Source organism: Seriola lalandi, unplaced genomic scaffold, assembly GCF_002814215.2.
Source record: "Seriola lalandi dorsalis isolate HSWRI2012SDOR001 ecotype SW California unplaced genomic scaffold, Sedor1 jcf7180002054901, whole genome shotgun sequence".
NCBI classification, from domain to species: domain Eukaryota; kingdom Metazoa; phylum Chordata; class Actinopteri; order Carangiformes; family Carangidae; genus Seriola; species Seriola lalandi.
Genome location: NW_019525453.1, coordinates 6179859 through 6207741, shown reverse-complemented (window position 1 = coordinate 6207741; position 27883 = coordinate 6179859). Strand labels below are relative to the sequence as shown.

The 27883-nt window shown below is 39.7% G+C and overlaps 1 protein-coding gene across 1 annotated transcript in view; it reads right to left on the bottom strand.

Annotated features, from left to right (window-relative positions):
• Positions 1-21: 21 nt before the first annotated feature.
• LOC111672565 (exostosin-1) overlaps positions 22-27883 on the bottom strand; it is a 229218-nt gene continuing 201356 nt past the window's right edge. Inside the window, exons 7-12 of the mRNA XM_023430007.2 lie at positions 26972-27090; positions 26016-26111; positions 14402-14491; positions 6194-6354; positions 4438-4609; positions 22-285 (exon numbers count right to left, since the gene is read on the bottom strand). Of these exons, the coding sequence (XP_023285775.1) occupies positions 100-285; positions 4438-4609; positions 6194-6354; positions 14402-14491; positions 26016-26111; positions 26972-27090 (824 nt within the window). The 3' untranslated portion in view covers positions 22-99. The remainder of the gene's footprint in view (positions 286-4437; positions 4610-6193; positions 6355-14401; positions 14492-26015; positions 26112-26971; positions 27091-27883) is intronic.

Below are 27883 nucleotides of genomic sequence, written 5' to 3'. Positions count from 1 at the left end.
CCCCACACACACACACACACACACACACACACACGCACTTTGCCAGCCTCTCTTACTTTCTCTCTCCTGGTCAGTGGTTTGGCGTTCATCCTTGTGCATTCACAGCCTCTCGATGTCCCTGTATTTCTTCCTCAGGATGGAAACCTGGTCCCTGAACAACACAGGGTCCAACCTCATCTGGGAGTGCACCAGGGGCATGAAACCCAGCCAGTGGCTGAAGGCGTTCATGCAGGTCTGACGCTGGGCGAAGTGGTCCGGGTCGGCCCACCGAGAGGCCTTGGAGCCCTTGATTTAGAGAGACAGAGATGGAAAACACGGAGAAGGAGAGGATGAATGTGTCAGAGCGAGTGAGGAAACAGTCAACACAGCTCTGTTGCAGGTAATAATATAATAACAAGGGGATGCTGACAATAATCCTGACTGTGTAACAAATCTCTCTGATAACAGCAATGAAACATTATAAGGTTATTTAACTCAGCATGTCATAATATTGTATGTCAGACCCATCAACTCAAAGTAATCTTACAGTAAAAGGTCAGGTTTTATTTAAGTGCCACACAAAATGAATGAAAATAAAAATAAGGAACTCAATCATACATAAAGGCATGATAAAGGCTCGGTCACAGCAGAAATAATCAGCACATCTTCACAAAATATTTACCTCTACAGGCTTGGTGATGGAGGGACAACAAACAGGGCTAGTTTGTGAGCTGGTGCGCTAACTGCTAACACTGGACATGCTAGCAGTAGTCAATCATTAGCTATAGCTCCCAGAGCTTCTTTCTATCTTCTTTATACCGGGTCATTAAATCCCCCCTGGCATTTTCTTCTCTGTATTTTACATCATGTCATTTAATAAAGAGTTACTAAACGGGAAATAACTGTCTGAGCCAACAAGCTTGTGAACTGGTTGCTAACTCTCAGTTGTTCTCTGTCAAACATCCCTTTCCTTTGGAACTACTTTTTTCAGCTCAGCACTTTTAAATGCCTCCTGTAAGTACTGACGTCTTACTTGCTTTTAATGTATTTAATTTTACATAATCAGTTTTAACCGTAGACTGTATATAAAAAGGTTTTAACATGTTAAAAGTTTATTATTTTTATTATTACCGTATTACTACGTACAAGTGCACCTACGCGTTGCTCTGTCTGACTCAAATAGGCTCGTTGATCTGTGGAGTAATACAGCGCACGGCGCTTGTGTGTAATAATACGATAGTTCAACGGTTCACAAACTGTTGTTCCAAAGTACAGTGCTGTTTCACGGCAAGACAAAGCAGTGAAAATATTCACAATAAAGTATAACTACACTTGAAGTGACATCAGTTTTTTTTCTGTGGGTATCTTTTTAAGTGGATAAAACAGGTTTTTGTGGATGGCCCCGTCCACAGCAGCACATCTTCTATTGCCTATTTTAATCATCCATACCCTTCATAAAGACTTATTGCCTGAATATATATTGCCTTTGACATATGCCTACTTATCAGCCACTAACAAGGCTGGGGATTTTCAGCATCCCAGGTGGTGAGGCAAAGGTGTCCCTCCTGATGTCAGTGTGATGGTGCTTGCTGTTGAAGCTCCTCCTTATCGTGGACAGCTTGTCAGGACATGGACAGGAAGTGCTGCTCATAGTAAAACATGTTCCTCACTATTTGTTTTCACCACCTGCTCCTCCGGAAGAATCCGGGTTCATCATACTGACAGAGCTGGCCGACCCGACCAGCTGGTTCACTCAGTGGGAATCCCCCCGTGTAGCTGCTGACACTCCAGCAAACAGCAGCACCGACAGTCAGACACACAAACAAAGTCTCCTGACATGTCGTTAGGAAGTACATCTTATGTTTCCCCCATTTTTTGGCTCTTAACTAGAGGGTTGACTCACTCTGTCACTATGCAAGAGAGTTTTGCAGAGCAAGAAACTGGTTGCAACTGACTACAACCTGTGTGCTTGGTTTGAAGGTTTTGCATGTTTCGTTTTCCAGCCCTTTTTAGAAACAGACAGACTTTGGTGAGAGTTTTATGAGCAGCGACTGCTTTGTTGTAGACATTTAGCTTTAAGTGCTCCACCTGGCACAACACAATAAGTCCAATTTATAAAATGAGACCACTGCACCTAATACAGTGGCTGCTGCATGTAGTATGTTATCCAGTGTAACAACAGGGGATCCATCTGCATCTTTATGAGCTTCCCCCCCCCCAGTCTGGATGAGCCTGATTATGTTGCAAAACTGCACACACTTGACTTTCATTATTTCTCCAGTGTTATCCAACTGGGATCAAAGAAAAAAAAAATACTGCTTTGGTTCCAATAAGTCACAGAGATAACGGACGTCTCTGCTTTCACTGGAAAGATGCAGCTGTTGTGTGTTGTTCCCTTCGACAGCTGAAGTATTTCAAGCCTCTTCAAAAGCTACTGGACAACTATCATCTCCTGCTGCTCTGCGTCCTCACCTGGTTATCTGGAGATGGACAACTGAGGGGGGTGGCGAGGGATGAGGGCTAGGCCCCCGGGTGGCTGCAGGGAGATGAATTGAAGAGGGATGGAGGTGGGGGTGGGGGGGGATGGGCTATATGAGGGCAAGGTGGAGGGCATACTGTGGCATGGGGGCGTGGAGTCGGAGCAGATTCATCCTGTGTGCTGCAGGAGGGAGGCAGCGGGGGGCACTTGGGGTCAGGTAGAATAATGAAGCTCAAAATAAAGTCAAAGAAATTGCTTGGCACTTTGATGAAACATCTCTTCTCTTAAATATAAAATGAGTGGTTATATCTCAATAAAAAATATATATAAGTCACGACTTCTGTTACTTCATCAAAACTTTATTTCACTGGTCAAAGTTTCCCTAAAGTTCCTGCTCCACGTTAAATGCCTATCTGCTTATGCTTGAAGCGGAGTAACAAATCAGGGGTGAGAGATGAGGAGGAGGAGGAGGAGGAGGGAGAAGAGAGACACTCAAAAAGAAAAAGAAAAAAAAGAAGAGAGAACGAGCGAGGGAAGGAGGGAGTAAATCTTGGTTTGCCATGCTGCCTTCACAATTAAGACATTAATCACTGAGTCCATACTGCCGAGTCATCGTCCTGCCTGTGGTCAGGCCATCAATCAGAACCTGACACAGGGCTGGCCACAAGAAGCACACACACTTTCACACACACACACACAACATTCACATATAGGGATCTCCCAAAGAGAAGGTCAGGGCTGTGTATTGCCTAAAGCTTCTCCACTGTCGCTTCTCCAACAGTGAGGCTCATCTCCTTTTCCATTTATAAAAAAAAGGGAGCCAGGGAATTCATCTATTATCTCTACAAGCTTCACACCACTGAAGAACCACTGTCTCTTAAAGGTGAAGCACAAATGAAGCAACATTTTGATCATTTTGTTTGTATATTGCGCTCTGGTAGCTCAAGGACCGGGAGATTGGTGATGCACACGGTTCCTCACACTGATCAGCAGCTGTACCGAGAAATGAAAATGTGCCAACAAAATGCGGCGGGGAAGAAGAAGAAGAACTGTTCAGAAAAGTCAGCTTTGCAAATGTTCTATGGGGAATGAACGGCTTTCGACATGTTTGTTAGATCTCACTGACTTATTGCATTTTGTAAAGAAACATTAAACTCCCCAGGGGACCTTAAAGAGAAGGCTCATCAGGCCACTTCAGTCGCTGCAGATTCACTTAATTTAAGCATAAATTATAATCAAAGAGCAATATTATATAATGCACATAATTATATCATGTGGTGCCTCAGAAGAAATTCATGACTACAGCTGACTTTTTTTTTTGTCTTTTGTGTGTGACGTCATTGGTGGATTTGTTTTTGTAGGTCTTCAACACCAACCCTTCTTTTAGGAGTGATCTGCCTTAAAATATATCTTTTTATATATATTATATTTGATGTTATAACCTTGGGATGATGTAATTTCAAGGATTTATTACACTGTTGACCTGTCTGGCTGCTCTGAAGTTGGGACAATATCATATTTTTAAGGTTTCACTTGCACCTGGATTCAATTTAAAAACAGGACATTGTGTTTGAAAAGAACAGCAAAGACAGAAAAGACCAGACTCTAATCTACTGATACATACAGTATAAGCAATACTGTCCAATCTGCAGCAGGACGACGACTCCAAACAAACAACCAGTCATAAAGAACGATCTCCAGAGACAAGAAGAACAGCTTAGTGGTACTATACATGTTCATATTGACTTCTCATAGGACGCAACAGTTCGTCAAAGGTCTACAGCGTCCTGCTAACATCCTGCACATGGAGCAGTGGGTGGTGACAAGTTAAAGACATGTAAATAAAAGCGTCATGATCATTTTATTTTTTAATTTCAACATTTACGTAGCTCATCACACTGATGGGTGAGTAAACCCGCTGCCAGCTCACTGTGCCACCCTGTGTGACTGAGAGTGTGAAGACATCCAGACAACCCTACCTGGGTCATCATGGTTTCCTTGTACTGCTTCTTCTGTGTGACTTTGATCGGCGGTTGCTTGGTAACGGCCGAAACCAGGAAGTTCATCAGGATGTCCTCACAGTTGGCCATGCGGTCCACCATGGTCAGCAGGCTGGGCGGGACGTGGTGGGTGAACAGGTAGTGGTAATATCTGACGTACACACACACACAGAGGAGAAAACACAGGTGAGGATGTTCTTCTATTCTGCTCTGTTGTGTATTGTAGCTGTGTTGCATTCTCAGCAGCATGGGAGCACTAGATCACTGTCAACTCTGTTACCTCCCTGCCACGGTGCGATGTCCCTCACACACTTACACTTACACACACACACACACACACACACACACACACACACACTTTCCACCTTTCCCTCCTACACTGACTCATTTATTCAGGCTTGCATTGGCATTTAAGATTCTAAATAACAAAAGGACTAAAGAGTTGCATGGAGCGTCATAACAATAGAACAATGAGAGAGCTGTTTATCTGCATGACAAGATGCTTCAAATCCCCTCAGAGAGCAACACTCGTCTCCGTTCAATTTACCGCTCTGCTTAATACTTTAGGTTTTTTTTTCTTTCGGTGCTAGCTTCATGTTTTTGACAATCATTTTATGAGATAACAGAGAGGTGGAGGAAGATCATATTATCTCATTTCCTGTTCTATTACCTCAGTGAAAGATAAAATGTGACTGGTGAGAAATGACTTTTAATGCGGTTTGTATCGAGTATTTCTTTGAAGTTGGAATAGATCAACCTCACAGCATGTTCAGACTAAAGTGCATGGCACAATAAAACTGAATGGAGGACTTGACTTCAGAGTACATTATCAATTTACATCAAATAGATTCTTATTTTACATTTTCTGTTTTACATTAACTGTGTTACACGTCGTTAAACACTCACACTATCCAACGTATCACTAAAGCTACTTCGAAAAAGTAATTCAAACTACTTTGTAAAAAAATAAAGATCAATTTGAAAATATATATATGTAAATACATATACATATATATGAAATTATAACAAAACATAATGAAAAAAAGTCGCATGCCAAAAAAAAAATGCCACTCAGTTGAGTGTATTGTAAAAAGTACCGTCTCGTTCACAGGTCAAACATAAACCAAAAAATAAAAACCCCACGATTCATGGGAAAGTGTAGGAATGTCAGTGTTGGTTTTGTATACAATAACTGCCTACGCATGGTCATAACTATAGTATAAATTCTTATAGTAGAGAAGCAATTTATTTGTAGTTAAAATACTGGTTTAATTACACGCAGTTCCAACACTCCATATAAGGCAGATTTAAATTGAATTGAATTGAAAATCACAAAAGCACATTTATCGTATATTACTCAATAATCTATATACAGTGATAGTGCTACACGTTTTTGGAGTTACATAAAGTCAGGATTTATAAAAAATGGCTCATAACTGCAAGGTATTAATAAGTATCTATTACTATGTATATTAGAAATATTTAAATGCTTCTTCAAACATAAGGCATGGAATCAGCGTCCATACGTTCACTTCATTGTCTCCACGGGAAGTCTTTATGAAAGTCTTACAGTGTAATACAACATTCTCATTGTTGATCACTTGAATGAACAATGTGTGGAATTGAAAAGCAATTTTCTATAATCAGTGAAGCCCTGCAAATGCTTCACTGATTATAGAAAATTGCTTTTCAATTCCACACATTGTTCAGCAGGAGACCACGTGGCTCCTGTTACCTGTGGTAGAAAGCTGCTCCTGTCAGGACCATGGAGTAGTCATTGGTCCACTTGGAGGTGTAGCCCCAGCGGGATCTGGAACTATCCCAGTAGTGGCTCCTCGCTGGATAACCTACGATACGCTCCGGAAAACTTTGCCATACAATGAAGGCAAAATCCACCTGGAGGAGAAGAAATGAAAGAAGAAGAGAAATGAAGAGGAGGCCGATTGAAAATAAAGATAATATAGAAGGACAAGAGGTAAAAAAAAAAAACAAGAAAGATAAATGGGAAATAGGAAGAGGAGGAGGTGTGGTAAGGGTTAGGAAGGACGGGGAGGGGGGTGAGAGAAATGTAGGCGAGTTTATTCAAAATATACAGGAATTCATTCAGAATTTAAACAGCTTTTTAAACCGAGGAGGTAAACAGATAAAAACAGCATATTTATATTGCTATCGAATGACATTTAACCAGCGAGGACATCTTCTAAACAACAGCCTCTCTGCCTCTTCAAGACCTGACAAAGGACATTTTTAAATGGCATTTTCCTCCCACCTGAAAAGTCACCATCAAATCACATATTATTCAAGCACCTACACAACCAGTTCCTCCTGAAACAGTCTGAAGCAAGCGCTTGGAATGTCTATTTAGTCTCATTTGTGTTCCTCTTTAAACAACAGCATGTGAAATCTATCAGGTGTGCTGTCGAAATATGTAAACAAACAACGTTTCTCGGAATTCAGTTCAGTATAAAAGCCTTCCAATGAAAATGGCAGATTATGGTCTTTATCATAAAGGAGCTTCAGGAAGTGCTGAGTAACAGAGTGAGGTCAGTTTTAACTGAGGTGTATTCCTTTTACTGATGTTGACTGAAAGCTACGGATGCAGACTGCATATTCTTGCGGTTTGGGTGATCCTGGAATCCTGAATCTTCCAACACACACACTCACGGTTAGACATGTTCTTAGGTACAAGCACTGGTGAGCTGAACTGGCACAGATCCCGCAGCTTATTACTCTCTAATACATTAATGTGCTGAGAGGGCGGTCATCACCTCTGGAGCTGCACATCTTTTCTAGCGGCTACAAGATTGGACCATGTCTCTCTTGCTCTGTCTGCCTCTAAGGCTCCCAACTTCCTCATAAAGAAGAAATTTCATGTGGAGATGTCTGGAGAGTCTGGTGACCTTGAAGAAGCTGGAGCTACCTGAGAAAGATCCTCTTTTGCATTCAAAAACACCACTGAGACGTACGGGCAGCCACACCAGAGATTGGGGATCAGCACATACTGAAATACTTGGTAATACATACACAGACACACACACACACACACACACACACACACACACAAACACACACACCTCAGGAGCCCAGGGAGAAAATTAATTACCAGAATAGTAGAGGCAGAGAGAGGAGTTGGGGAGGGGAGCACCGAAAGTGGATGTTCTTTAGCGATACCTCGCGGCTTCTGTCATGAATCGCATGAGCAATTACCGTAAAGCACCGGCGCTAAGCCGAGAGAAAGGTTGGAGCTGCCATTCTCAGTGTAACCCGCGATGAACGGATGTGTTAGCAGTGTGTGTGTGTGTGTGTTTATACTGTATGTGAGATGTGTCAGATGTCTCCACAGCTGTGCTGAAAGGATTAATGATATCATGCAAATATAATTTTGCCTTCAGAGATTAAAAAGCTCTTTATTATGTGAAAGGTGTGTGTGTTTTTGTGTGTGTGTGTGTGTGTGTGTGTGTGTGTCTTTCTTAAGCTACTACTAGGACAAATTTCAGACTAAAGATGAGTTAAGTGGGCACGGCTTGACCAATTGGGAGTTTTTTGGGTCAGTGGTTCAGGTTGGGGTACGGGTTAGGAAAGAAGTGGGTAAGTCTCAGGAAATGAATGTAAATCTCCAAAGACCTATGACAACGTGTGTGTGTGTGCGTGTGTGTGTGTGTGTATCTGTGTGTGTGCGTACTCATAAATGCTAAATAGTGAGAACCTACCAGCTTCAAAAAGGAGTTTGAGGGTTAAGACTTGGTTTTAGGGCAACCATTAGAATTAGGTTGTGATTGTGGATGTGGAAGTGGATGTGGATGTGGTTGGGGTAAGGGTAGGGGTAAGGGGTTCGGTGCTCAGTTGTGATGGTTAGGGTAAGGGGTTAGGGAATGAACTGTCAACGAGTGTCCTCACAAAGATAGAAGTAAAAGTACATGTGTGTCTGTGCATCAGTCAGGGATGGAAGTAACAAATCACAACAAATACTCTTGTTCCTGTCCCTGTTGTTTTTTGTGTATTTGTACTTTTTAAGGTATTTCGAAAATTCAGTAATTTCACTCTCAAGTATTTTTAAAGTCAAGTATTTTAATATGATACATTTAAAGTCGAAACGGATTTATTACAGCACTACTGTAGTTGTAGCCAGCTGTACCTAATAAACTGCCAACTGAGTATATATTTGTAATTATCAGTTGTATGCACAGGCTGCAAAGTGCCTGACTAGAGTTTATTAGTTACTTTCAATTGGTTCTCACCTAGGAACTGCATGTGTGCATTGAAATACCAATGCATATACATGTACATCTGCATGTATGCCTGGTAGTCTAAAAATCTTCTTTAATTGAATAGTTTTATCATATATTATTACATTATTATACAACAGTTAGTTCTGACCAAGTAATTTGATTGGACGAGAGGCATTCCATGGATGTGATATAGAGTACAACAGAGAGTACAACAGCACTGGGACTTCTAACTACATGTATCACTCCGCTTGTAAGAAACTTTGCAAAGATGAAAATATTCGGGAAGTAACATTTGAATTAAATGATGTCTGGTGATGTTTTACCCCTCCCCTTCCCCAGTCTGAAAGAGTAATACAGTGACATTTACTCAGAGTACATTTTAACTAACTTACCGTGTACTTTCATCCGAGTACATTTAATTCTACTTGAGTAAAATGTCTGGTAAGTAATAGTATTTTTATTTGAGTACAATTTTCGAGCTCCCTATCCACCCCTGGGGTGTGTGATACATACTAATAGATCCTACAAGGCCAAAATTGATCCGAGGAGCAGAGGGTCAATCCAGCAATAGATCTGTTACAAATCTCTCCTGACATTTGGGTTTAACATGTCCAATGTCATGAGATGAAAAGGAGTTACATCATACTTTAGAGCCCTTATCCTCACTCAGCATGTGGTCTTTTCAAATGCGTCTTGAAAAGTTGTGTTTTCAATCTGTCTTTTTTATTTTGCTCCCCGTGAAGTGATGCCACTGCAGTGCTTTCACTGTCAACTTCCATCTGATTTCAGGGTGATAAAAGTGAGGAAAATGTGTCTTAAACTGAGTTTGTATCCAGCCGCTTTGGAGTGCTGTGGCTTTGATGATGTTTTACCAACAGTCTCAGTGTGAGCCGAGACAACCAGCTGGGGCGCAGGGGTCTACAGTGCGATTACGAGCAGCTATTGCAGGGTTTGCAACATCTTTTGAATTATAGCTCCTCTCACCAGGTACTCTCAGTGGTGCGTCATTACATCTCTACTGGGCAGCTCTTAAAGTGTTCTTTCAGTTCTCTAACACTTAAAAAGAATACTCTGTCCTGTCAAACTGTCAACTTCCCAAAATTATGTGGTGTCAACTTTCCCCAGAGTTTCTTTCACTGATTGCTTATGGATTCTTTTATGAAAATTTGAAATAACAGCGTTGGAAAGCAACTCCATACCTCCAAACAGGTCATACTCAACACTAATAATATGCACATTTTGTTTGTGCCATATTTAGGATTCGCATTTATAATTTAGATTACAAGTGTTGAAAGTTTGAGGTTTGTCTTAACAGTAATAAAATCCCTTTTGTCCCTAACTTGAGTAAGAGCTTGGTTTAAAAAAGAAAGAAGAAAGTATGGGCTCAAATAAAGGTCAATATGATTCTGAGTTTGTGAAATGATGTTCTGAAATCATTTTAAGCCTGCAGTGATATGTCACACCTAAAACCTGTGAGAAATACACTGTACTATACTACTATACTGAAGAAATAAGTTTGAACCTGAAGGGGTTCAGAAGACGACTAGATTTGAAACTTCACATGCTGAAACATCAGTATCCCTGTTTTACAGCTGAAAAGGGCCAAAATGAATATTTTTTGTGAGTGTGTGTGTTTGTGTCACACACAGTTCTCCGCTTTGAATTTGATGTTCACAAAAGAAGGTCGTTTTTGTGTGACCATGTGGTGGATATAATGCTATAGTGCTTGAATTCTATTCAGTTTATTCTTATTGTTTTTCTACACTTACAAATATTGTCCATCCATTTAAATATATTGAAATTTCTTATGTATCAGTCTTTTTCTTTTACACTGAGTGATATAAAACCACTGCTTTGGAATTGAGTTCAAAGTCTTATTAACCCTTATTTAAGCCATAAAAAAACATTTATTAAACATGGCAAGCTTCAGATTTTCATTTATTTATTGTCATTTCATGTAATGTTGCTGAAAGGAGAGAGAAAAAAAGGCTTACTTTCATTGTAATACATTGTGGATTTTAGTAAAATGTTAACTGTACATTAAAATAAGGCAGGTATGTTTGAAAGGCCATTTAGGTAATATCATTATCTTTTGTATGAATTTACGATCACACTGACGGAACGGTTTATGTCCGTGTTGAAAACCCTGCGTGCTGATTAAAGTGATGATTGCTTTAAGGAGTGCCTAAACCCAGTGTCTACACAGTCATTCCTTTAAATGAGAAGAGGATCGCAATTCTGCCGTCGCTGCTGGAGCGCTATTTCCATATCCACCATATTGAAAATGTCTTCCAAAGGGCATAATGCAGCAGCACGCTTGGCCGCCCAATGAGAGACAAAAGCTTTGTCAGGTTTTTCCAGTCGTATTCTCGTGTCTAATCTCTCTTCATGGAATAACCATACATTTAATGAGCCGAAACAATGTCATTATAAAAATTGGCACGGCGAATTCTTCCGCTGAGGTATTATAATACGGAAAGTCCTAATAAAAGTGTAATGTTCGCTCTAGCACATTTTCACTCACTTGACATATTTCATCTCCTTTCAATAAATCCCCTCGCCATGTTAAAAGGGCAATTAGAGCGAGGGGGTTGTGAACACAGCAAAGGTTCCCTCCACTTCCTCTTTATGATCCCTCTCTCTCTCTCCCTCTCTCTCTCTGTGTGACATCTTCTTCCTCTTCCTCTTGTTTAAAAAAAAAAACCCCCCAAAAAAACAAGCCGTGTAGCCCATAAAAGTTTAGTTGCTCGTATTGCTGTGCCACAAATTGTAGTGCCATAAAGTGTAATTGTGATCCCATTAGAGTAGAAAAGGTGAACATTGACTTGCTCTGATCAATAAAACATCTCAGAGTTTAAAGATATATTGGATCTCTCGGGCTCATTGGGCCTCACAATCCATTATGGATCGCATCTTTTACTCGCTGAAAATCTGTAGAGAAACACACGCTCGCTATACTTGTGAGAGTCATTACAAGTAGGAGCTCTAATTTAGCATCACACATGAGCTGTTCCTGATCATTTTACTGCCTAAAAATGTGTAAATACGCGACGGGTGCCGCAACATTTTTCAACATATTTTGGGAAGGTGGTGACCGAGTCATTTTAAATGTAGAAACTGTATGAAAATACAATGAATACGGATAAAAAGTAGTTCAATTACCTTAGTAATGTTATGGGATTTGATATTCAGCCTTATCACCTACAATATATGGACTATACTTACTCAGAATATTGCTTGAACAGACTATGAATAGAAAAGATAATGTATTCTTTTGGCAGAAATTATAGTAATAGTCGAACCTTAATTTACTACAGAAGCCACTCTGACTGAAGCAGTGATTTTGGAATGACATTAAAGACTCCATCTGTCTTTTCTGACCATCATCTCCAAGTGCAGCTGTGTTGTCGTTACAGTGGGTTTATATTTAGCATTTTTATTTAGTCCGATGTTTTTTGTGGGTTTTGCACAAAGTGTCAGAAAGATTCCTTGATCTCACACGGTGAAGCTTCGATTAAAAAGAAAATAAAAAGCTCTGAAATAAAAAGAAAATACATATATATCAGACGTCATGGACTAATTCTGGGTACATCTGTGCATTTACCTTGAATATAAAATAGCTTTTTTATAGTGTATATCAGTGGTTTTAGAGAGCTTGTGCTGCTACCTTCGCTAACATGTCAAGGTATTGATTAAAAAAGGGGGAATAGAAACATCATTTCCTCTCTTGACAATGCTGTAGACAAACCACTGGTTTGTAATTTGTTCTAAAACGGTGTGTCAGTGAAACAAACCACCTGGGTGTTTCAGATCCTCTCTCTGAAGTAACAAGTGAGATTTTAATCAAACAGGTACCCTGTGTTTTGACAGTGTAATGATACAGACACAGAGGTAATGGCTCTTGTAAACCTCCTCACTGCATGAAAGCCCTTAGTTTTTCATTATACCCTTCTCAATAAGCCTTTATGCTCTCCCTTCCCCGTTTCCTGTAGCCTCGATTTTCCTTTTCCTTTCTGTTCTTTTGTCTGTTTTTTTTCTTTCCTTTTCTTTTACCTTACTTTTTTCCCTCTACATTTTTCCTTTCTTTCTTCTTCAGTTTTGTTTCTTTCCCCTTCCCATGCCTGTTTTTCCTTCTCTGATGTCTTCTTCTTCTTCTGATGTTTTCCTATCCTGTCCTTTCTTTCACTCTTCTACCCTCTCTCCATTCCTCCTCTATTTTTCTTCTTTTCTCTACTCACTTTTTCCTCTTTTCTTTTTTTTTTTTCCCTCTCCTTTCTTCTTCATGTTAAATTAAGAGACTGTGATCTTAACATGATCCATCCAAACATCACACATCGCGCAGTAATTTAATTAGGACTGGGCTTTGAGCATCCTCGCTACACAGTAAATCACTGAGCCTCCACAATAATGATGTCTGTAAGCAGAACCCTTTGTTTTTTGTTTGTCTAACTCTGCTGCTATGCCAGACTTCCTCCTCATCCTACTTAGTTTAATTCCATCTGATGAATTTGCAATAGCCCCTCAAAGGCAAAGCACACTTTGCACCTATAGCTCAGTGGCCATTGCAGTTTGGTTGAGTGAGGCAATTCATTTGTAATGAATGGTATTCATGACTCTGCGTGGACTGAATGCCTCATTTCAGCGAGGATCAATACTGTGTTAAGACATCACCACCTTTTGCCACTGGCTGACATAAAACCATGCAGACTGGAGCTGGTTATAAAAACGTTTCCAGAGGTGAGCTTCCACCGGCTGGAGTTGTGCAAAAGCTCCCATGACTTTTCTCACAGTCTGTTGTCCCGTCAGTTGTTTTTAAATGCATTTTAGTTTGGATTTTTGGTCAAGCATCTTGGCACTTATTTCTCACAAAGTAAAGTAAAATGTAGAAATATATGCAAAACTACAAAAATGTATTTCTGTTTTTGTCAAACTGCCACATTCTTTGTTTCATAAACTGTTACTCAGATGATCTTTATTAAATTTGGGAAAGTTTACACTCCAGCAACATTACCCGGGTTAGTTTTCAAAACACACAGGTTTGTCCTTTTTCTACATTTTGTCTTGAAACGATGAATTTAAAAGTGAAAAACATGTTTGAAAATACAAATAACGCATAACTCTAACTTCTGTCTTGCTTGTTCAAGTGTGTAAGTCAAGCGGCCAAACTGTGTTTTCAACCAACTAATGGAGCATGTGTTAGCTTAATTAGCTAGCCAGCTGCAGCTAATAAAATCTGTCAGTGACAGTGTTCAGTTCAGCTGGCAGATTCAAGGACTGCTAGCTATAAATGAGAGGCTGCTTTTGTAAACCTCTGTCTCAAATTAAGGACTCAGTAACTTAGTAACTTAAGTGTGACTTAGCTTAGATTTACCACCGTTATCATTTATACTGTGTCATGCAAGAAGACAGAAAGCTTGGCAGCTGTAGCAGCAGTGACAGTAAGGAGACCAGGACTCAGCTAACAGTCAATCATTTCAGTGTAAAGGAGGCAAGCAGCCAATGGTGAATCAGTTTCTTTACTTAAGCTGTTTGTTGAGTAATTAAGTAATTTAGATTCAAATCCAGATGTCTGATAACGGTGTTGTGGTGGCCTTGGGTCTCCAGAGTGAAGCTGTCTCACTTCATTTTCTTGATAAAGCGTCAGCGTCTCAGTTCACCAGTTCGCAAAACGTCAGTGTCGTGCCAACTGGTTGATAAGCTATCAGTGAACTCACCTCATTGGTCGAGAGAACCGAGTCTTCATCCAGACTGAGAACAGCATCAGTGATGATGACGTCGTGGGGGAAAAAACGACTGCTCATCGTCTGTACAGGAAGGGACAGAAAGAGGAGACTGATATTATTGGCATTCATTTTTCAGTGCAATTAACCCACTAAATTTAGCATGAATCACATTTTGATGGCAGTGGTGATGGCCATTCCTCAGAGTCAGAGCCATTTCAGGAGAAATGTTAACAAATCTTGTTTGTCTTAAGGAATTATGTTTACTTCAATAAGCATTTTAAGGTTACAGAGTTGGCGCAGAGGTATGAAAAAATCGTGGTAAAATAAACAGCCAATGAGAAAATGTGTTTGTTTACTCCCTGCTGTGTGTCCATCAATCAACGAGCTGACTTAATAGGTTTTGTGTGAGTCTTTACCAATTCACTGCCTCACTGAAAATGTAGCAGACCTTGATCCATTAGCCTAAAGAGGGCTGCTGATGATATTGACTTGTGATTAAAGTGTGAATTATTTAACTTTTTGTGTAGAAAAGGAAAAAAAAAAGATCTTAGCTGTGTGGAAACAAAGTTGAACTGAGGTTTTTAAAAAAAAAAAAACCAAAAAAAAAAAAACAAATCCCTGAAAACATACAAACAGGGCCAAAGCTGAAACAAAGGAAATAAGATATAGTCACATTATGCACTCTCAACAGACAAGCATGAGTTTTGTTGTGATCTCTTGCTGGTTTTGGTGAATTTGAACTTCAGACTTCACCTTTCTCCGACTTTGACCACGTGCTCAGTCGGGCATAAAAACACTGCTGCACGGTTTGGAAATGAAAAATGTATTTTTCTACAATGGTTTATCACCATGTTTCCTAAAATCATCACACTGCCATCACACTCATACACTGGCTGCAGTTTGTAGACTTTTACCAGCATCAGAAACGTGACATCACCTCATTTTTCGGGGCTGAAAGTGGGCAGTTTAGTTGCACAGATGGGTAGTGTGAAATTGCTGTCTTTATAATCAAATAAGGAGTAGCTGTTATTTCTGTTGTATCCAGTAGAGGAGCAACCGTACAGGTCAAACCTTGCTTGACTTGGCTACAATAATGTTGCGGGTTTTACTGTAGGTTTTATGGCCCATTGAGTTTTATAAAGTGTCACCAGGCTAATGTCATGTGATTAAAATAGAACTGACATTGCAAAAGTAAAACAGATGTAGAAAGGATGTAAAAAGGTGATTAAACATTAAACACAAACATGATCTTTCAAGGTCAGTTTCCAAGTATTTCTTGGTTGAACCTGGAAGGTCAGCTAACTAACCACGCAATCTTCAGTGCAGCAGAAGAACCTCAGGTTCACATTACCTAAGCTCAGATCTTGACACCTTCACTGGGCTTCATTTGAGTGTTGTTTTGCTTCACCTGTACATACTTGTACAGGTAAAATCCCCACCTGTTAACTAAACTTATCGCAGTCATATATTTTCTCTCTCTCAGTTTCAGTCAACTACTCGGTCAAAGATTTCATGTAATATCTGAAGTAATGTAAATGAAGCCCCATGTTGACTGCTGTCACAGCAGTGACATTTAATTTGGATGCACTGTGTGAAAAAAAGTAGATTGAATTCACACCCCCAGGGGTAATATTAAGAGGCTTATTTTCCGAAGTAACACCACAAATATCTGCAAGGTTAATGTCTGATTCCATCTCAGCTTAATGAGCCAATGGATACTGAGTGCAAAATTCATCAAGAAATTAAGCGTAACATCAAAACGAATGTGAACGCAAATCCCCTGAATTCCTCCCATCGTTTGAGAGTGGCACATTAAAACTGCCTTATATCACTGCTTAAAGTGAGAACTCTTGGCAGAAAATGTATTTTCTTCGGATGGATGCCCCATAATCAGCAGGATGGTAATTACTTCAGTCAGGACGGTGTTCATAATAGTGTAACACTTTCTCAGTTTTCTTTTGAAAACCACCATCACAATGTAATTGGCTGTAGTAAATTAGCCTCATGCCTGATAATCAACTGCATTCATCTTGGACTAATGGTCTGAATGTAATAAATTTATAATATCAAAGATTTGCATGAATGAGAAGAAACATATGCACAATCACATTCTTGATGCACATATACATTTTGTGATGGGCAAATCTTGCAGGCTCTTGACTAGACTTCACAAAATCTCAAGCATCCTCTAGGTTACCAGTCACTGACCTTGTCATAAAATTGATTTCAATGGGCCCCTTTTTGTTTGCCTCTACTTGCTGTCAGAGTCTCTCTCATTGTGTTACTTTCTTCTTTCATTCTAATTTGAACAAATCTGTGCACATTTCATCAGTATGTTGGTTTGTTAAAATATTCAACCAATCACTGTTCATTACGTAACTGATAAATATTGCATTGTTGGTCTGTAGTAAGCTTCAACCTCGGATTAAACCTAATGTGACTCGGTCCAGATCTTTAGTTGAACTTGACAATTCATTCTTGGTGTTGGGAACTGGAGCTGACAAAACAATCTTAACTCAGGGTCCACTTACTCCCTTGTTTCAGAGCTTTCAACTCTATCTTACAATTTTCATCAGCTGATTGAGTTTGTTTTGTCAGCTCCTGTTTCCAAGGACAAGAATTATCTGTCGAACTCAACTTTTAAGTCAAGACCGATGAGAAGTCCGAGGAGTTTTCAGAATCATGGGATGATTTCCAACACAAATGAGCAAACTCGTCTGCTGATGAGGAATGGTTGAGAGCTCCAGAACAAGCGAGTAAGTGGTGCTTGAGTTGAGATTGTTTTGTTAAAAGCTCCTCTGTACATTTTTGTGTTACTTTGTCTTACATAATGGACCAAAATCTTTCTCTAGCCTCTTTCTTGTAATGGATATTTTTAGCCATGTTAGCGGCGTGGCTCTTTGGATGACAATGTCAGTCACCCTGTCGGTCCAGCTCTTTGGTCCAGACCTGTGACTGTATATAAACATGAACGACACGCCTCCACTTCCTCCCACTGTAGAAAAAAGAAGCCATAATATCCCAGATACAGACGCTGCCATCTTGTGCAGGTGACGTCATTTGGAGCCAGAGGCTGCACAGTAGTGATCGGCCAGTGGAGCCGCAGTACCGAGATCATGCCCATACACCTTCCCAACCCAACCGCCAATCATGATGGCACACTCCTGAATTATAGCATCAAATAGCCGATTAAAACCGAACTTATCAGAAAGATCACCACTTCACCATACAATCATGGTAACAATTACCTAAAATGACATATATCATCTTCTGGGGAGCTGTCATGTCGTCCATCATTATATACAGTCATTGGTCCAGACCAATTTAACTATGGTGTCCAGAGGATAAATTCTAATAACTGGTAATCTCATCACTTTTCCTTCTTGTACCACCAGCAGACCAAAGTTTTCACTTTGGATTAGCGCAAAATTTGGTACAGATATTCATGGTTCCCAGATGATGTATCCTAATATATTTAGTGATCATCTGACTTTTCCACTAGTGCTACCGTGAGGCTGACAGTCGTGAAATCTCTCAACAACAACTGGATGGATATCCTTGAACTGTGATGTAGACATTCATTAGCATCAGCTCAGAGCAATGCTGTGCCTAAATACAGCCTCACAGAGCTGTCATCTTGCCTGTAGACTCTTGTTTATTATGACTTGTCAAGATTGATTCACGTCACATCCATTTTGAAATTAAAACTATCCATCCAGGCAATATTTTTTCCCCTGGTTTTGATAGAATAATGATGCCCCATGATGGATTAAATGCTGTGTCAGATGCTTTTGCACTTATAAAAATATATATTTGGCTTGAAAATGATCAAACTGAAAGGTACTTAATACAGACTTAAAATATCGCCCTTTGGCACTTTCAGTTCAGTATGTGTCAGTATTGGCACTGGCCTTGAAATCCTCATATTGGCTTAACCCAACAGTATGTCTGTCTCTACCTGTCTGTCATTGAACCCCCAACCTTCCCCCCCCCCCCCTGGCTGGTTTCAATACTTTTCTGCCTCTGGACAGAGATTAGATCCCACTGAGATCTGTGGCAGTTCAATGGTCTGAACCTTATCTTTGTCACTCTCCTTCCACCCATTTACTCTCTTTATATTTGCTATGACTCCTGCTACTTCAAGGGGGGATATCTGGTCTGTCTTTGTGTCACAGATATACCTAGCTGTTTCTAAATTACACTCAAAGGTCAAAGATCACACGGCTATCTGCAACACCAGCATAAATTATGGGCAGCCCCTCTGTCTCTTGATGAACATTTCACTTGTCATTATTGGTGTGAGAAATGATACACTGACACTTGAAAAATGCTCTTCACTTTTTTCAGTCTTTATATGTCAGAGCAGTTCTTCATTCCCAGTTTTCTGATGTATGCTTTACAACAGTTATCTAGATATAAATAAGTAATAAGTCTTACATATACTTCCAGACACAGCTATATCTAAGAAGTGTTACTGTATTATCACGATTAACTTTGAACCAGCATTGTTGCCCTGAAATAAATTGAATATATTGTCTAGTTTCTTGGGCAAAATGCGATGTGCTGTGTGTTAGAGCTGGCATGGATTACAATTAAAGCTGCACACTAATTTTTAGTTTAACAATTAATTAAATTAGTCATTTGTAGGTATGAACCAACAGGAAATTAAAGATATAAAATAGTAGATATAAAAATGTACAAAATAAAGCAGATCTTTACTAAATAGTTCATTTTTATTATATAGGATTATCTTTATAATTATATGAAACAGGTCTGCATGACCAAAAATAATTAATACAAATTTTTCCATTGACTGGATGAAGACTAAAACAGTCTTCCCAGTCTGTTAAAAATTAAATAATAAACCAAAGGATATTTCGAGGACAGTTCTGCTGTGAGTCAGCTGCCCTGACCTCCTGATCAATCAGGTTTCAACATTAGGTCCTACTTGACCTTTGAACCCTTCACTTTTATGCCTCTTTGGTATAATATAAATGCATAGTTAAAGAGTCAGGATCAATGTTGAAGATTAACTTATCAATATATAATTTAGGGTGAGGGGGCAAGACACACAATATTGAAAGGTAATTGATGAAGCTGAGGTATAGTGAACATAGTAGTGGGGAGTCCGTGGATCAGTCCTTTGATAATATTGATGTGTGAGTCATAAATGCTTAGCAAGCAGGACTCTCCCTACAGCAGGAGGAACCTGATTCAACTGATCAAAAGGTCAGTCACACTTTGTGAATTGTTAAAAGTTAAAACTCTTTAAGATCCTATTTGTAATATTTTTGAAGATTTATCACTCGTTTTGAGTGCACAGATTGGAATGTCCTGTTATGACAGGAAACTGATAAAAGCAAGGACACTGACCTTGATAGGATGGTTGAATGTACCACGGACACTGTAATACCAGCAAGAACTGTACACTGCTTTCCAAACAACAAACCCTGGATCACCAGTAACATCAAGACCCTCCTCAACCAGAAAAAGGAAAAGGAGGCCTTCAGGGATGGAGACAGGGAGAAGCTCAGGTGTGTACAACATGAGCTGAAGAGGAAATTAAAGCAGGCGAAGGAGGACTACAAAAAGCAAGTAGAGAGGAAGCTGCAGCACAACAACACCAGAGAGGTCTGGAAGGGGATAAGGACCATCACTGGCTATAAAGAGAAGAACAGTCAGGCAACATCAGGTGATGTGGACAAGGCCAATGAGTCCAACCTGTTCTACAACAGGTGTGACACAGCCTCACCTGTTCTCTCTCCCACTGCTTCAGCTGCAGCTTCTCCTACTGCATCTCCTCCACAACCTGACACTGCAGCTGCAACTCCCTCCACACTGGGGTCAAGTCTCCTGTCCTTTACAGCAGAGGAGGTGAAGGCGGAGCTCAAGAGGCTATGTGCTGGAAAGGCAACAGGCCGAGATGGTGTGTGACCAAGGCTGTTGAAGGACGGTGCAGCCCACTTCTCCACCTTCTGGGGCCACAGGTTGAACATGCACTAGACCCCCTACAGTTCTCCTACAAAGAACATATTGGAGTGGATGATGCTGTCCTTTACATGCTCCACCGACCCATTCTTACTTGGATGAGCCAGGTGGTTACATGAGGATTATGTTCTTTGATTTCTCAAGTGCATTTAACACCATCCAACCCCCCATTCTTAAAGACAAGCTGGAAGGGATGGGGGTGGATCCCTGCTTCATGTCCTGGATTGTGGATTACCTGACAAGACGACCACAGTACGTCAGGCTGGGTAAGTCAGTGGTGGCCAGTGTACTTTTTCATGCTGCAGTCTGCTGGGGCAGCAGCATGTCAGACACGAACACAAAGTCTGACTGGTCAAAAAGGCTGGGTCTGGCTTGGCAGGAGTCTGGACTCACTCAGGACTGTTGTGGAAAGACGCATGCAATGTAAGATTGAAGCCATATTGGACAATACCAACCGTCCTCTCCACAACATTCTGGCTGGACAGAGCAGCAGCTACAGGTGCAGCAAACGTCTCATCTCACTGCACTGCAGAACAGAGAGGTTCAGGAGATCCTTTGTTCCCACTGCCATCAGGCTAAACAACACCTCAGCCACAGGAAGTGGACTAATCTAATTATAATTGTTTATTTATTATTAACTGTTATTATTATTATCAACAATGAGCTAATAGACACATGAATTTCCCCCAGGCGATAAATAAAGTATCTATTTATCTATGTTAAAATTATGGTAAGATAAAGCACCTCTGACACAAGCTTTGAACAGCCAATGTTTAAGTTTTCCTGACAAGTAACACGGGTTGGGGTTCAATATCATTTCAATGAACCTGAATCCAGTATCTGAATCCTTTCAAATCCTTTTCAAGTGTCATTAACTTTCAATTTCATATATTTAATTTTTAACTAAAGTTGTAAATACCTACAACTCAAAGATAAACTTAAATCTGAGATCATCTGCTGCTTGTTTTAGTGGCATTCACTAAATTATTCAGCATCAACATTAATTAAGATTAATTAAGAGCGTAATTCTAAAACCTGTAGCTCCAAACTGAAAATGAAATGGAGCAGCAGAAGACATGAAATATTTATTGCTGATTGTTCTCACACATGCTGAATTTTACTCCTCCCCCTTTTCTCACAAATGAGCTGATCCAAATAATGGAGGAGCGAACTGAGGACCATGAGGTTGATTATTTCAAAATGTTGATTGGATCTGCATAGAAAGCTGAACTGAGACCCTCCTGTGTCTCTCATGCTGCGATCAGCTGATCGTTTCTCTTATCTTTTTTTTGATACAAGGAAACACATGCAACTGAGTTCTCGTTTCAGTATGAGGATTTGTGGGGTATTAATAAAATACAATAAAGAGTAGATACAATATTTTATGAAAAGGTTATTTTTTAGAGTAGTACAGAGGTTGAGGTTGAGGAAAGTGAGGGAGTAAAAGCTTGCTGTGGAGTGTCTCCACTCAGCATTACAGAGTAGATGCACTCATAACCAACTGCAAATTACTGCTCTAGCGAGGCAAATGACAGAGTTTCTGTGTGTGTGTGTGTGTGTGTTTCTTTTGTTATTACAGTAGCGACAAACACAGCGAGCGATTGGAAGGAAATACACTTAAGAGCATCTGTCTGGGCTGCACGACAATATACCACATGACTAATTATATGACCATGGGCGCCGCTGGGTACTGACACGCACCAGACACACACATACACACATGCATATTACCTCTGAGATGTGGATTATTGTCACCAATGGAAACATTGTTCTTGTATTTCAAGGGGGAAACATTTACATGAAAACAAACAGAAGCAATTAGACCACAAAGGATCGTGGTTAGACAGAGAGAGACGAAAGATAGAGAGGTTGCCAGTGAGCGAGTAAGTGATCAAGTGTACTTTTAGGATGAAGCTGTATCGTTTAAATTGGTGTAAAAATGAGTCAAATTACATGAGACAACCCCCCCCCCCTTTATGAAATATCACCCAAAAGTGTGGGTTCGTATGTGCGCCTGGGAAGACAGAATATTACTCTTTAACACTACAAATCAGAACAATCCCAGCAAAGTCACACTCGTAGCTTGACTCTTAATAACAAACAATATAAAATTCACGTCGCTTCAATCTCACCATCAAGAGTCTATCTGAACTGGAACCAGCACTGCATTGCTATTTAATTAACACAGGAAGGGACATTATCCAAAACACTGTCCAACACTTCTTTATCATCCACTCCCTTCTCTGCTCCAGCAGATTTGTCTCTCTATAGCAGTTACCACAGACAGGCTAGTTTGCTTTGATAACCTGTGTTTTTACCTAACTTACTGTGATAATAGCTATGATACAGATGTCTCTGAGTTGGTAGCAGTTCCACCAAAGACACATTTCTCCCATAAACTTCTCACATAGTTTGATTTACATGCACAGACTGCATACAGGACAGCACACCTACCTGGAACTCTCAAACAACAGGTAAGTCTGTTTTTTCACATAGAACCAGGCTGGATTAAAGTTGTTTTGTTTTCAAAATTTAACGTCATTGTTCTTTCTCCATATATTAGAAGCTCAGGTGTTTTCACAACTTTTAACCTGTGTTTTTACTTAACGTACTGTGATAATAGCTGTGATACTGTGTGTGCTATCACAGTTAATAAACAAAAATCTCCTGACTGTCATAGTAGAAAAAACCTGGAGACAATAAAAAAGTATTTAAATCAAACTGTAAAACTTTTATTAGCTAATGCCAACAGGCATTTAAAGTTAAACTGCGGCAGCGAGTCTCTCCAAAGTCCACAGGGCCTGTCTGACTCTGGTACATTATTGACTCTGGTTTGGTAACATATAAAAGCAGAGTATAGGTCACTGCAACGTATGCTTTTCCTTTCATATATGTACCGAACTTGCAAAATGATTTGTTCGTTCACAACTAATTTATTCAAGTTAATACAGTCCTGAGCTACATGTACTTGAGTATTGCAAATCTCTGCTCCAATCTGCACTCCACCACATTTTACAGAGAAATGTTTTACTTTTTACTCCTTAATAAAGGTAGTTTCAAACCTTTTCAAAAAAGCTGCTCTCTTGTGGCTCCTAGTCACTTTTCAGATGAGTTTGGATTGTTAACAGTTCCACCAGAGACACATTCCTTCTTACATAGTCAGACTTAAATGAGAACTGTTTGAAAACAATAAAAGAAACTCACATAAACTGGTTGAGACCCAAAGAGGTAACCCAGCGTGACGCATATTAAGGTGAGCTGTACTAATGAATGGATTGTGTTTGTGCCTGTAAAACAACACAGATCTGTTGAGAATCAAACAGTGAAGGCCCGTCTCACTGCTGATATTTTGACTTGTCATAGTAAGCAGATGGTTGCACACCCCCCCCCCAAAAAATGAAATAATGCAGGGTAGACGATAGATGTGCTAGTATGTGACACTGAAAAAGTGACAGCAAAAAAAAAAAAAAAAAGAGTTTGACACTGAAAAAATGGGTGTTATTTTTCAGTGGAACCTTTTTCAGTGTCGATATTTATTTCAGTGCAAATACAAGTTTTTCCAGTACAACTGTTTCAATGCCAGTGTTTCCTTTTTCAGCTCGGGATTTTATTTTCAAAATTTAACGTCACCGTTCTACCTCCATATTTTAGAAGCTCTGGCCTCCCACACAGGTGTTTTCACATGTTTGAAATTATTTTACCTCTGCTCAGGCTGAGGCACACAGTCGGGTAGATCTGAGTCTAACACACACCCACGCACACACACACACACCTGATGAAGGGTTAAATCAGCCAAAATAATTGAAAACACCTGTCAAGGTAATCAGGGCCTTTAGAATACACCAACCATGGCTTTTAAAAAGTCAGTAGTTTGCAGCAGATACAACTGATTCTGAAATATGTAGCGTGAGTTTTTAAGCTAAAAGAAAAAACCTCATAATTGTTTGAATCTCAAAATATTTTATTAGTTTAACTAATATCCTAACCTTGTGGGAGGAATTTTGGTTCAAATTATTCACTATCATTATGTTAGCAAAGGGTTAGCAATGTGATTCATGACAGGCTTCCAAAAACCGGAATCAAGATACTTGCGAGCAGACAACAGTGCCACCTGTGCAGAATTGTCTGGAGCAAACGCACAAGAATGCAAAGCAAATAAGAGCCTTAAAGTTTCATTGACACTTAGAAAAGTTAAACCTGATGCATTTCAGTCTTGATGAGTTCACTCTTGTTTTTCTTTGGGTTATGATATAATTACAACTTACGCAGCTCAGAACATCTGGCATTCTCAGGGTTATTTGCTTGATTTGCTGAATCATTTATCATGAAGTGAAGCTCTGAACGGTGCAGAGTTGCTCCCTCAGCCTAACTGCACATTACAGGAACATTTTAGCTTGAGATGAGCCAGTTGCTCTGGGGGACGTTGAGGTTTTACGATTTAAGATTTTCAGATTTCTCCTAAGGTTAACTTGTGACTACTGTCTGGGTGCTGTCACACTCTTTTTCTACATGGCTGAGAGACAATCTTGGACAACGACTTCAGTGCAGATACATCTCGTTGCCATGTGCAACGTATCTGTACCAGATCAGCTTTTCTTACTATTTTTGATTGTAGTTTATAAGATTTATCATCAAGCATAAAAGCATATAAATAACCAATAATACACACAATTTACTGTATATACATTATGTTCCAGGGGTAACTGAACTATACTGGAGTCTTTTCCTTGTCTTGTTGAAAATAGTTCAAGGTTTTCACTTGATTTTAAAATGTTTTTTTCCTGGGAATGTATCACTCTTTACCCAGTCTTCTTGGATGTTTGATTTTAAAAACAGAACCTCAGATAATTCATCATCAAATTATCTTTCTTATATTTTCTCATTTTATATTTATTCTTTTTAATTTTAAGATTATATGGATAGTTTTTATCTTAATAAACTCACTGTCTTTCAGGTAGAAAAAACAGAAACGAAATGTCAGTCATAATAATATAATCATATGATCCTTTTCAGCATATCCTCTTCCTAGCATTATGTCTGAGTGGGTATATCAGACATAATGAATTGACCTCTCAGACATAATACCATCGTCATGGAGCTAATCTGATGTTATGTTGGGATGGAGGTTTGATTAAGCCGTTGGCTGAACTGTCTGCATAGTTTGTATTTACGGATTTTGTACTGTGCTCGCAGTACAGCTGAGCGGCCATTTTAGCATGAAATATAACAGGAAAAAAAAAACAGTGCAGCTGAAAAGTGGAAGCACATTTTGGCCAGAAGTTCCAGCAAATAACCAGAATGTCAATTCCTAGTATTTAATCTTAGTGCTAGATGACAACACCCACCTTTCTCTTGAAGGATCTACATGTTACACTTTTCTGTCTTCCTCTAAGCATCTCTCTAAACATCTTTTGCATGTTTCCACATACTATATGGGATCCTTGCTTCCTTGTGTATTCTAGAAAACAGCTAGAAGCCATTTTAATTTCAGACACAGAACTATTGCCAAAGTACCTTTGAGCAAGGCTTTATTATGAAGGGGAGATAAATGCCTTCACTAATAAGCAACAAAGTATCTTTTAATACACAAGGGATACAAACAGCCAGCAGCTATTACCTTGGCCTGTCCTTCAACGACAGTGAGAGGCACACTGGTGGAGGGCCACTTGTTCCTCGGAGGTAAAGGCTTGTCGCAGTTCCATAAAACCACAATCTGTGTGGGAGAAGCACAGGAAGTCAGCAAATATTATACAAGTATCCATACTGATATATAAAAGTTTCTGCAGCAGTTTCTGAAACACCTGATATCTCCGACAGAATATAAACACACTGTTGACTCTGTCTCTGGATGCGTTTTTCATCTCTAAGAAGCACATTCAGGCCAGCCGGGGTTGTGTGTGAACAGCTGAGTGATGCATCTGTCAGTTCAGTTCAATTCATATATTTCATTCATAAAGTATTTATAGGAAGTCTTCATTGTACTAATTTCATAATGAAGCTCTATGCTGTATGAGGAACAAGGAGTTATGTTTTCACCCGTTTCTGTTTATTTGTCAGCAAAAGGGACTGAACTGATTCACAGTGAACTTGGTGGATGGATGGAACATGGGCCTGGGAAGAACCCATTATAATGATTCATTTACTATGTATATTTTCCCCTGAAATCTGGTGTATGTACAGAATTATTAGGGCTCCATAATTAGTATTGTAGATAATGGCCATTTCCATATATTGCAGAGTATAGGGGCCACCCACTGTTACAAGATTAAAAAAAAAATCACTTTTCTTTTCTAACATTATTTGTTGTGTGAGAAAAATGGCTGTACCCTCATCCTCAAATTTCATTACCTGAAAGTTCAAATTGTTTCATTATGATGGAAAAAAAAGAAAAGAAAAAGGACGAAGAAGAAGGAAAAATTAGGAAGCGGATGAACGGGAGAATGAGAAGCATAAAAAGGAGGAGAAGAAGAAGAAATCGTTTATACTTTGCTTTGTGTTTAACTGGTAATATTTGTCATACTGTTTTTCATGATTTTTCTTTGTTCACAGTAAAAGTCTGAACACACTTCCCACCTGTGCACAGAACTTGGACTTGGCTACAGCGATGATGAGCTTCACCACAGGGGAGATCTGGGACTGCAGAGGAGTTACCGTATGGATCACAGCTGTGAACTGCTGCGACGGGCTCTTACCTGAACAGACACACACACACACACACACACACACACACACACACACACACACACACACACAAACACACATGCACGCACACATTACAGAAACAGTTGTCATGGGTAAAGTGTATTTAGGTTCCTTAACACAGATTTGTGCAGATGTAGCTCTCCATAAAGCTCCATCACGGTTAACTGGACACACAGTGCTCTGTGTGGTACCCATCATCCATCTCTCTGACAGCACATATACCCCCTGTCCACATGACTGAACATGAGTAAACATGCCTAATCCAAGAGTGAACGGTTTCCTTTGAGTGTCTCTTTTAGTGAATGGTGCTGATTTATTCCTGTAATGAGTAATTCTATTTTCTACAACCTCACACATAAACCAGCTCTTGTTAGTTACTTCATTGCATTTTATCGAGGAAAACAAAACAGGGCAAAAAGAGAAGTCAAGAAGCAGAACCGAACTTTAAATTACTATCTTCGATAGATGATCCCCAGCATACAGTGCAGCGGATAAATAGAGCTGAGTAAGTGCTTCCCCCTGAGGCACTATATGCCAAACAAATGTATCAATATTATGGAGCATTGGCTTCTACAACTGGATTTTATAAATACATTTTCTATTCAATAATAAATGAATCTATTCACATTGTAACTTTGGATGTAAAGAGCTGATATGAATAGCACACAATGCGAATGTTACACGGCATATTCAGCACCATTCAGTGTGTTTACAAGCACGCTGATAGTATGATTACCATCAGATTAAAGTGATGCTCTGACTGTGGAAAATGGGACGTAAATT